Genomic DNA, 12,237 nt, shown 5'->3' on the forward strand with positions numbered 1-12,237 from the left:
ACTGAGACTTTTTCAAACCGTTCTGGATGGACACCAGGCATTGTGTGTGTGTGTGTGTGTGTGTGTGTGTGTGTGTGTGTGCAGCACCCACGCTTCTGTCTCAAACAGGACACCCAAGGTTAGCCTGCCTTGGGGTCAGCTTTGCCCACATGCATTACGGCCCCACGTGGCCTTCTGGGCTGGCACCAGGGCCTCTGCTGTGGAGTACAGGGCCTGGGTTTGTGTCCCTGCTTCGGTCCTGGCTGTTCCTGCAGCTTGGGACTCTTCTCGTTCAGCTCAGGCAATGCTCCTGACTTCATTGACAGCACAGAGAGGTGACTCCAGGTGTGTGTGTGTGTGTGTGTGTGTGTGTGTGTGTGTGTGTGTGTTATCTTCATTCATTGTCTTTTCTTCCTCCTTTAAAAGCCCACACTTAGAAAGGAAACAGTTTGAGAATTTGGGGCATCTTCTACTGGGTTTCAATGCGGGCTGCTGTACACAGCATTCACTTCCCCCCACCCCTTGCCTTTATGCAGACTCGAAGCCCACCGTAGAGACACTGGGACCCACTGTGAAGAGCGAAGAGACCACCACCCCGTATCCCATCGATGAGGAGGCCACGGAGTGTGGGGAGAACTGCAGCTTTGAAGATGGTGAGAGGGGGTCAGAGTCAGAGTTCATCCCGGATGGCACAGTGCCGACAATGAGAGGCAGCTGGCCTGTGGCTGGGGCAGGGACCTGGACGTCCCCTGGTCAGAGGCCAGGGAGGTGCGAGTAGTCAAGGCTTGGGGCACTGGCCATTTACAGGCAATCTTAGAAACCTGCAGATATTGGAGCAAAACCAACCAGTGCAGCCTACAGGCGTGAACCTACTGGTCATCAGCTGACATAAGGGTCCGTCCAGAGAGGACCCCTCATTTGAGAAGTCTCCCTTTCTAGCCCTCACTTTGAATCATTAGAATCCTCAGCCTTTTTGTACTGGGCCGTGCCTCCACTGCCCAGTCAGGTGAAGATCTGGTGGTCATGAGGGTGACTTGGCCCATGGAGCGTGGCCGTCAGGTGAACTCAGCAGTTACCATTCCATGATTGCATTTCCCTTTGTCTTTGCCCACTGCTGCTTGTGAAAGTGTGATAATCTTGGCTCCATAAAATGGTGCATCCCATCCTCCATGGGGGCGGGGGTGGGGGGCGGTGAGCACAGGTCAGTGACAAAGGCAGGGATGTGCAAAGGCACCTCAACACTACCTTCAGATCCCAGGGCCTCTTCACATGGGAGCTCTGTATCACCTTCCTTTCCTCATCTAAACGCATCCAAGTGAATTAAAAACAATAATTGGCAGAGCCCAAAAGTACGTCACCTTACCAAGTATGAGGACATTCCTAACAAACCACAAATTTTGGAGCACCTGGCATTTTTGGCTAGAATTTCAGGCTTGACAGCCTCCACTTACAGTAAATTACTGATCCTTATTAAACGTTCATTAAACAAAATGAGGGAAGATTGGTGGAGAGACATGGGGAGTGGGGGAGACCCGGTGTAGCGCTGACTCGGTAGGTAGGTGGCGCAATCAGCTTTGGCCATGCGGCACCTATGGAGTGGCCGGCTTCAGAGCAGGGCTACAGAGGGGAATGGGAGGGAAGCCAAAAATAAATGCTGAAGTTGTGTGCCTGAAAAATGATAATTTAATGCATATGCTTTTAGGAATGTGCTTTTGTGTATTGTGTGGGCGAGGGGGACACTATTGGTCAGGGTTAGTTGAATACAGGATTCTGACATTTTAATGAACTTGTTTTTGTTTTATGAAGAGGAGAAAGAGACTTGGAGGATCTTCCAAGACATGTTTAAGATAGTTCGTGAGCTCACGGTGGAATGCATAGGGAGTTAATATATGGTATCGGATTAGCGGAGTTAGCTTGGGGGAGGGCAGGAGGGAGGGGGTCTATCTAAATGGCAATCCAGAGGAAAATTTAAGAGTTCTGCTGTAAACTTTCAGAAGTTTAATGTAATTTTCCCATTTATAGTGGTGTGTTTCATTTGAGGTTTCTTTGGTGGTTCCTCCCTATTTTTTTTTTTCCTGCAAAAGGTTTCTTTGTGGAATTTGGTTCCTGAGATAGAGTATGCGCATAAACATTAGAGAGGAATTATGGTATATTGAATTACTCCATATTTTTTAACGGAAAAATAGAAATTCAGAAATTGTCGGGAGAAGGGGAGTGAGGGCTAAGGGCTGACTTTTCCAAGCCACAGGTTGATGCTTCTGTAATAGATTCCATGTGTTTTTTCGATTCAAGCTGCCTTTGGCCAAGGGCGGGCAACATGAAATGCCCTCCCTGGGGAAGCGGGGACAAACCAGGGAGGGCCTGGTGGCAGTCTGCCTCCGTGGCCGGCAGTGCCCTTCCCCTCGCCCCCATGGTGTGAGCAATTTGTTTCCACCAGTCTGTTGTTCCCTTTAGACTTCCTAACCTGCATTCTAGGCCTTCCCCACGGAAATTCCTCTCTGGGAACCCTGAGAAGGGAAGTGAGGAGGCCAAAGACCCCACTTCCTCCCTGCTACTAGCATTAGCCAGCACTTTTCCGCTGTCTCTGCAGCCACTGCCGGCAAGCATCCAAATTTGGATTCCCATTTCCTCTTTCCCCCACCTCCCCACCCGCCCCCACTTAATCACATATTTGGCACTAGCTCACATTAGATTTTTAGAGCTGACTGGAGCCTCCAAAGAAACTCTTAGGGTTCAGTCTTCTAGCTTGGACAGGTGAACAACCAAGCAGATGGGACAAGCCATTGTGCGGTGGCTTCTGACGTTGCCCGGAGGAAGGCATCCTCTGCTACCCCTGGGATCGTGGCCTGCAGCCACTCAGGGCCATGCAAAATTATATTCTTTTCCTCCTGGTCAGCGCTGAGTGAGGCGGCTGGCTGGCCTGGCCCCCTCGTTTTGCCCTGCCAGGCCAAATCTGCCCACCTCTCAGTGCCACCCTGTGGGGATGCTGAGCTGACCCTCTGTCCTCGAACAAAAGACCTGTCACAGGAGGTGAAGGGGAACACACAGCCCTTCCTTGTTTCGGAGCTCACTCGCTCCTCCCTGGCCAGCACCTCCCCGCCATGTCAGCCTCTCTGGATGCTAATGGGCTGTGCCCCATCACTTGTGAGAGCCAGGTTGGCAGGAGCCAGCCTTCCACTGAGGCACTGGGGAGACATTCTTCTCTGGCACTTAGGGAACAGCAATTTTCACATTTGTCTGCTCTCTGAGGTGGACAGAAGAGCCTGATTAGAGCCTGAAGCCATTTGGTGGCCTCATTTATAATTGCTTACTATGGGAACCACTGGCAGACTTGGCTTTCACGCCTGGGAAGGATGAGACCAAAGGCTGACCCGAAAGCCAACGATCGCCAAGATGAGTTAAATGAATAAGCACAGGGAGCCACTTCTTTCTCTGCCCTCCACTTAGGCCTTGCCAGCGCTTTCAATAGCACCACTGTGGCTGTTGTCCGAACCCATTTCATTTGCCTTCTTTGGGTTATTTTTCCCCACTTTCAGACAAAGATTTGCAGCTCCCTTCAGGATTCAATTGCAACTTTGATTTGCCCGAGGAGCCCTGTGGTTGGATGTATGACCATGCCAAGTGGCTCAGAAGCACCTGGACCAGCAGCTCCAGCCCCAACGACCGGACGTTTCCAGGTAAGCCAGCTGCAGATTCAGAGAGGAAAGGGTTAAGGCTAGCCTGCTGCACGTCTCGCAGCCCCAGATTCCCTGACAAGCGTCATAACTTCCCACCACAGAGCAATCCTCTGCTCTGCGCCCACAAACCACTGCAGTCTTTGCTCACAACGTCACCCTACAGAAGAGCTGGCCGGTGGTTCCTCTCCCTGTCTTGTGATTACAGTAGAGCTCAGAAGCCGGGAGGGAGCAAGACAGGCCAAGAGAAAAGAAAGAAAAGGAAGAAAGGAAGAGCAGTTGGGAGGTTTCAGGAGGTGGGTTGAGTCACTGCCCCCTTGTCACCATAACTAGCGTTCACAGCCGACATCACAGAGCTTCTTGTCAACTCCGAGCTGGCTGTTTTTCCTGAAATGCCTCCTTAGGAGACCACTGGCCTCCAGCCCGACTGATACTTTTCGGAGAGTATCATCACGTCGGTAGCAAAGCACGCTGAGAGTCCGGAATGTTGCTGTGACCAGGGGTCGAGTAGAGCCTCCTGGCCCTCGGCTTCTGGAAGAGTGTTGCTGGAAGATGGTCCTTGACATCTTGCTCAGCTCCCCCTTCCGAGGGCAGGCTCTCCCGGCACTGTTGGCGGAGAGGGGCGGCCCTGGGCCCTCCTAAACCTGTAGAAGCAAGAGGCGTCTCCTCTCTCCACGGCAGTGCGCGTGTCCCGTGGTGTTCTGGTCCAAGATTTACCTCCAGGAAAAAGAGAGAAATCCTGCCTTGTAATGTTTGCCACTGTCGGTGGTGTAAATAATCCCCCTGTGGTTAAGCTACCCACATGACCAGAGGCAGAGTTGGGAGGTACATTAACAGCATCGCATAGTTTTCTGCCGTCAGACAGTCAGGACAGGTATGAATGACTTCAGGAGCGTAGATACTGGCAACATGTATTCAGATAATTAGGAAGTGTTGAGTTTTGAGAATTTATGACCTTTTGTTTTTAATGTAACCTATTTAATGGTAACTTTATGTAATTTAATTTTTAATAATGACTGCACTTAACTACTGCCTTATAAAATTCCAGAAAATTTAACAACTGGCTCTCACAAGCCAGCACACGTTGACTCTAGCACGCCACGCATTAGGTTTTCATTTTTCTGCACCGCCGGCCTGGACCTTGGTGCCCCATAAGCATTTGAGAGGAAAGGGGTCAGTTCTGGAAATTAGTAGATCAAATGTTGCCTGACTAGAGAACAAAAGGGAGATGGGGCCTCCCCTTCTCCCCTCCGGGTGCCCCAGAGCTGCTCTGCTACCCTCAACCCCAAGGACTGGAGGTGTCCCCTGTCCCCAGGGGACGGCAGTGGGACAGATGCCAGGAGAGCTTTACGGGCTGGCCTCCTGACACAGCCTGCACTTGCTTTCCTGGAGGGTCACAGCATCTGCTCTGGAGAAAAACATTTTCATATTTCAAGTGTTTATCTCTTCAGCATTTGAGTGCTCAGAGAGATTAATATCTGAAGATCACCACGGCCTCGGGCAACAGGAGAGAACACTTACCCTCGTCCCAGCCTTAATCACCCTGCCCCCTCTCATTCACTGCAATAATGTTTAATTAATATAATGAGCCTCCTGCACGTTGCAAAAAAAAAATACTTATTTTTATAACCCAGCTTGGATTTTTCATTTCATTTCCTCTCCTTTGAGACTTGGCCAAATTAATTGGTTGTTTTTCCCAACCTCCACTCTTTACCCGAACATAAAGACGGTTTGTGGGGTATGCGTAAGTGTGTGTGTGCACATGTGTACTTGTGGGTTATGTGTGTATGTGTGTGTCAGCACATCTGTTTCTTTCTCAAAGTGTTTGTGGGTTTTGTGTGTATGTGCACATGTCCTGTGTTTCACATATAGATGTTGATGTGTCTGTGAATATGTGTGTGTGTTTATGCATGTTTTACATGTGAACCCTCTGTGCATGTTTGTGTGTGTATGTGTGGAGTGTGTTTGTGGTTTGTACACATGAGTTGCACGCAGGCGTGGGCGTGAGCATTGCATGAGGGTGGGGACGAGGGGACAGCTTGGCAGAGACACTTTAAATGAAGGGATACAGATGACCCAGCGCCAGGAGGTCTACTGGCTCTTATTCAGAGACTGTCTTCAGGTTGGCCCTAAAAATTCAGCCTTCTCCCTTGTGCTCCTCTGAGCAGATTTTCTCTAAGAATGTCCGAGGCCAGCCCTGTCCAGGCTACAAGGCCACCAATTAGCAAGTGACACTTTGGTGAGAGCTTCTGTTACTCTGCATTTGAGCCTGGCCTCTACCTCTGCCCATTGACCTCCACCTCCTCCTGGCGCAGACCTCGCCCTCACCTGAGTGCCCCTTCCGCTACCCTGGCTACCAGTTGGAAATTCAAGTTCTTGTCCTCATTCCAGTTGGTTCATTACACCCTGTGGTTTGGGAGGGCTTTTCAGAGAAAGCTCGCGAAGCAGGCAAAATTCCAACCGTTGGCTGGCTGGATGGGGACAGAAAGAAAATTAGGGCCATAAGGAACTGCTAGATCTAATGTTGTTTCTCCCTGAAGATATTGAGAAGGAAAATAATCATTTTCCTCTTCGAGAGGAGTCCCCGAAGTTCGAAAAAGTGGCACTTGTCACCTGTCTCCAGAAAACAAAATCATACTGTTGTTTTCAGAACCCTTCCTTTATTCTCTGATGATTTTAAAAGTCACTTGCTGTATTTGCCACTCTCCTGCTTATGAAGCTCGAGATGTGGCTTTCAGCAGGGGAGGATAGAAAGCCCTCTCTGTTCAGGGTGGTCCTTTCTTCAAAATAAAAAGGATGGGGGCCGAGGGGAGCAGTTGGAAGAGAGGAAACAGCTGTCCCTGATCAGGGGCAGGGCAGATGCTGGACCTTCCCAGGCAAACCCAAAAGCCCTGTGTCCCCCACACTTCACCACTCCACAAAGAGGAGACGTTGTTCAAGAGAAGTGTGCCATATGTTTTATCCCCTTACGGAATAGCTCAGCAAAAGCAATTGCCGGTAGGAAAGGGGGTGTCTCCATTGAGGGTGGAGGGTGTTGGGAGAGACCAGGGAGGAAAAGGAGAACGGAATCACCATGTTGAAATATCATACACAGCCTGTTTGCTGAGAAGCGTCTGTGGAAACAACTCACATTCCGTAGATATTTTCTGATTTAGTTCTTTACTCATGTTTTGTTTTGTCTTTTTTTTTTCCCCCTTTTCCTTTTAAGTCAGCAATTAGTTCTGTTCTTTTGGCCAGTGGTAACGGTTGCTTAAGGCTGATGAGACACCCATGGATTTCATGCCACTGTTTTTGTTTTTCAAGATAATCTTTCAAACCACTCAGAATCCCTTCCTTTAGCTCCCTGTTTGTGGCTTAGAAGCCCAGAGTGTGCTCATGCCACAGCCCCTGGGGACCCTGTCCTGAAATCAGTGACCCCTGCTGGTTGTCCTCTGAGAAGCCACTTTGCCTTTTTTTTCTGGAGCTACAATGGCACAGAAGATGTCCTCCCTTGTGGGAGCTTTGGTATTTTTTACAGACATTCTCAAGTGCGATGATCATAAACCCAGTTTTGAGGATGATCAGATTCATGTGCTTAAGGGACAAGGTAAAAACTCTGAGATGGTATGGTGAGTCCACGTGTCTAGCGCTGCACTGTTTAATATGGTAGGCACTAGCTATTTTAATTTTAGTTAATTACAATTAAATATAGCTATAATTTTAGTTCCTCATTTCAAGGGCTTGGTGGCCATGATATTTTGGACAGCACAGATGTAAAACGTGGCCATGGTCACAGAATTGTCTTGGCCAGACTGCTCAGGCATCTTTTGGCATTGATACGTGTGTGATCTCTGGGGTCCTTGCTGATGCTGGTTCCCCACAGAGAGGATGGATGGCAGTGTAAACCAAGAAGCAAGTAATTAGGTGGATGTGCCTTCTCTGTGGTTCCTTGATGGGAGTGTCCAGTGGCAGCTATTTTTGTCATTGCATCATTCAACCCCAGTGAGCAACCATAGTAAAGTAAGCAAGTAGCAGAGCATTAGATAGTGTAGGAATTATTTCACTGGACCAAAAAAAAAGAGGTAAATACTAAGTAATGCCAATAAGAGTAATAGTAATAATTATCCTTATTATCAAGAATGAGACAAAAAGACTAGAGAAAGAGCGTACCATTCCAGGTCAGCTTCAGAATCCTCAAGGGTGTGGGTTCCCTAAATGGGTGTTCTTTTATATGTTTGTTGACTTCATGAGGTATGGTTACGCTATTACTTCATTTCAGTAACTCCAAATCATGGAAGTGGTACAAAGAAAACAGGTAGGGCACCTGGCTGGCTCAGTTGCTAGAGCATGTGACTCTTGGTCTCGGGGTCTTAGGTTCAGGCCCCCCATTGGGCATGGAACCTACTTAAAATTAAATAAGTAAATAATAATAAAATAAAAATGAAGTGAAAACAATGAAACAGGAAATGCCTTTTTGTAATGTCATACCATTATGAAAAGACAGAACTTTGGTTGCTTGGCACTTATATGTTTATTGGATTGAGAAAACAAAACCATTTCTCTGGATTCAAAAACAAGCTCAAGACAGACTAAGAATACAATGTTCTGAAATACTCAAATTTTATTAATGGTAGCTATTCCATCAAATGTCAGTGGTAGGGTTATTAACGTACTGTGGGGCTGTTTTGATGCAGCTTGGGCCATTTATAAACTCCGTGAGAGTAGAGGACCAGAACTATGATTCACTAGGGGGACATGTACACACGAAGATTAAGTGTGTGTGTGGTGAGGGGGCAGGGTGTAGATGGTTGCAAAGAAATTACAGAAGAGAAGTGATGAGTGAACTTGCCCGTGATGGGCTTGATATTTGACAGGGAACTAGTAGTGACTCTGTGAATTAAAAAGCCACTCTCTCTGAACTCAGAAGACCTCCGCCTAGGTGGGCCACTGGCAGCAAATGATCCAGACTCTACTGGCGTTAGCTTGAGTTGCCCTCGGAAGGACGATGATGTGGTGTGACTGAGGCACAGCCACTGCGCATACAGAGAGGAGACTTTCTTAGGCTTAGACTCTGGTAGATAATTAAAGACCAGGAGCAACTTGGCTAAAAGAAAGCCAGTATTCAAAGAATATCTTCAACTGGAAAAGGAAAGCATAGAGGCTCTTCTTTAAAGAAAATAGGGGGATCCCTGGGTGGCGCAGCGGTTTGGCGCCTGCCTTTGGCTCAGGGCGCGATCCTGGAGACCCGGGATCGAATCCCACGTCGGGCTCCCGGTGCATGGAGCCTGCTTCTCCCTCTGCCTATGTCTCTGCCTCTCTCTCTCTCTCTCTCTCTCTCTCTCTCTCTCTCTCTCTCTCTGTGACTATCATAAATAAATAAATTTTTAAAAAAATAAAAAAAAATAAAATAGGAAGGAAAATATCTCTGACTTTCTAGAAAAGATAGCAGTAAAGAGAAGCTCTTACTCCTTTTTAAAAATTTTTTTAATTTAAATTCCATTTAATTAACAGAGTGAACTATTAGTTTCAGAAGTAGAATTCATTGATGCATCAGTTGCATACAACCCCCAGTGCTCATTACATCCTGTGCCCTCCTGAATGCCCATCACCCAGTTACCCTGCCCCCCCACCCCCATCTCTTCCTGCAACCCTCAGTACCTTTCCTTGGGTTAAAAGTCTCTTACGGTTTGTCTCCCTCTCTGTTTTCCTCGTATTTGGTTTTTCCTTCCCTTCCCCTATGTTCATCTGCTTTGTTTCCTTTTTTTTCTGAAAGTCATGATTGGCTGGGGAACTGGAAATTGATAATGAAGAGGCAATATAATGACAAAGCTGCCTCAACTGCAAAACCTTCATGAAAGCTGACATACCAAAAAAAAAAAAAAAAAAAAAAAAAAAAACCAACACCAGTTCTAGGAAGACTCCTGCACAGACCAGACCTGAAACCTCAAATGTCCACAAAATGGTCAATTGTAAACCTTGAGAACATCCTGCTGAGTTCATCCAAAGTCAGTGTTTCCTTAACTGGTTGTTAATTTGAGGACCTTAGCGGAGCTCGACTGACCTTGGGAGGCCAGCTGAGGGGCTGACTCATGTTTTAAGCATGACCTATACAAAGAGATTACGTCTCCTGCAGCACTAAATATTCTTTCAGATGGTTGTTCTAGTAGGAGGGCAAGATGCTAGCCAGGAGATGTGTGTGTTGGACAGATGGTGCGTTTGGCTTTGCGATAGCCAGGAAGATCCGACTGGCGATTTACTTCAGGGTTTGGTAAGGTGTGGACACAATCGATTCCATTGCTGTTGGGCCCAACCACAGTCACGTGTCCACACAGCACTCATGCAACTGAAGCCAGATGCGGCCATAAATCTCCAGGTGAAATGTCAAGAGACTCTTTCTAGAGACAGCAGCAGGTTAAAATGCCTGAACGACTGTCCTGTGCACGTCCTCTTTGCCCTTTTGAACTCTTGTTGTTCATTCCCATGTGATTATTTTCCCGTGTCATGGGCAACAACAGATGTTTTGAGTCAAGAACCTAGCAAAATGCCTCCAAAATATGTCAGGTCCAGGAGGAGAGGGATTGTATCTCTGGGACATTATTTCTTCATTCTCTCTGAGCAACTGAACATATATCCTTTCTATTGTCTTTTTGTTGGAAGCCATCCATTGCCGTCACCGTTGCCATCAGCTACAAGAACAAGAAGACAGTCTCCAGCAGGCAGAGCTGGTACTAGGCTGGTCAGTTGTCATGTTTGGGGACATCTTGACAACCCAAAGGGCTTTTCCTTAAAGTCCCTAAAGTAAATCGCTAAAGTGGTCCACCCGCACCATGCCAGCCCTTTGCTCTATCAAGTAATCAACAGCCACTGTGTGCTTACAACTTCCTCTGTGTTTGGCAGTGATAGGCCATAAATTAGAACATTCTACGAGAACAGACTTCACTTACAGCACATGTGCTTCACTCACAGCACATGTACGGGTGCCATGACTTAAAAGAACTGAAGCACTTAGCTTAGAGGAGCGCTAGTATAGACCTACCACCATAAGTAAAGGCCCAACAAGTGGACATTTAAAGAGACAAAGGTCAGGTTTCCCAAGACAGGGAAGACTGAGGGTCTGAATTCTTCACAAATGAAAATGTTTCCAAGTCAGAGGACAGGAATTGGCTGTGCTCCATCAGGGATGGAAGGAGGACATGTGTCTAAATGACAGCAGGAAAACTTAAAACTGAATTTAGGAAGTTCCTGACAGTTCAGGTTGTGACCCAGAAAACGCATTGCCGATGTGGCCTATGGAAGCTCCTTCTCTAGAGAATTTAAAGCAGAGGGTAGACAGCTGTTCTGGGGATGTGTTCAGTGTAGTTCCTCTGGGCAGCCGGACTGACCTGATCTAAACTGTCTCTTGAGGTCCCACTCATTCCAGAACCATGTAGTATTTTATTTCATCTACCATACAGTGACAGGAAAGACGTGGTAAACAGTGCATGATGCATAAGTAGGGGCTGTCTGGTTGCTGGGCTTGGACGGATGGGGGAACCGACTTACTCCACAGAGCATCTTCACTGCCCTCAGCCCAGAACATACTTCTTTGGGAATCTAGGACTGGTCTTCCAGGTTATTGTGGTCTTCTGACCTTTTTCTTTCTTAAAAAAAAGGCAAGCATAGGAAGCAGAGCGTATAGCGATAGTAGTAGTAGGCGAGATCATAGCTTTTATTGAGCACTTACTGCGTCCCTGTTACTGGGCAAAGCATTTCGCATGGCTTGCTCCTTCTCACAGCCCTCTCCAGTAACGTTCTTATTCTACCCATGCTACAGATGGGGAGACTGAGACATTAAGTGATTAGTGAGCAGTAGATGAGGGCTCCAGCCCAGATGAGAGGCCATGCCCAGCAATCCTGCTCACTCCGGTCAGGGCTGCTGTAATGATTCCAGCAGCCATCTCGGACGCGTGGCGTCAATTCCCTGAGCCTCCGTTTCCTCTCTGGTAAAAATGAAGAAAACGGTTCTTGTTCCAAGGACCTAGATCTTGCAGGGAAGGTTACGTAAGGAAAGGCTTCTGGCGCGACAGCTGGCACATAGTAGGTGCTCAGCAAACACCGGTTCTCTTGCTCCGGCCCTTCCTATCCCCTCCCTGGACCTTGCCTGGCCCAAGCCATTGCTTCACGACGTCCTGGTTCTAATCAGGCCCCTCTCGGTGACAGGCAGGGACGTTCTGCAGCTCAGCGTCCCTCTGACTGATGTCTACTGCTAATTCCTTAAATTTACATATCATCTTTCTTCCCTCGAGCTCATAGCACTTAACAGACAAGTGGGGCACAAATGATTTCACTAAGTGAAATTCAGAGGCCTGCTTGTCTTGAGATTCTGCAAACTAGTGGATTAGCTTAGATGTCAGCACTGAATTATGATCCTTCAGCTGCTCGTGCTTAGCACGCCACCAGCATTAACTCCCCGGTCTTCCAATGGTCCTTTACATCATGCGGAGCGATTATCGTCTTATTGTGAGAGAGTGAGCGCGCAGAGGAGGGGGCGAGGGGAGCGGGGGCGGGGGGGGGGTGCGGCTGGGTCGGGCCTGTGGCAGCCTGGAGACCTTAGGCCTGATGATGC

At 47.9% G+C, this 12,237-nt stretch overlaps 1 protein-coding gene across 3 annotated transcripts in view; it reads left to right on the top strand.

Moving 5' to 3' along the window:
• Nucleotides 1-12,237, top strand: part of NRP2 (neuropilin 2) — a 115,457-nt gene that overhangs the window by 66,804 nt on the left and 36,416 nt on the right. For all 3 annotated transcript variants that reach the window (XM_055345186.1, XM_055345188.1, XM_055345187.1), the window contains exons 11-12: nucleotides 516-632; nucleotides 3,516-3,656. In XM_055345186.1, coding sequence (XP_055201161.1) covers nucleotides 516-632; nucleotides 3,516-3,656 — 258 coding nt within the window. The remainder of the gene's footprint in view (nucleotides 1-515; nucleotides 633-3,515; nucleotides 3,657-12,237) is intronic.

This window comes from Nyctereutes procyonoides, unplaced genomic scaffold, assembly GCF_905146905.1.
Source record: "Nyctereutes procyonoides isolate TBG_1078 unplaced genomic scaffold, NYPRO_anot_genome, whole genome shotgun sequence".
NCBI lineage: Eukaryota > Metazoa > Chordata > Mammalia > Carnivora > Canidae > Nyctereutes > Nyctereutes procyonoides.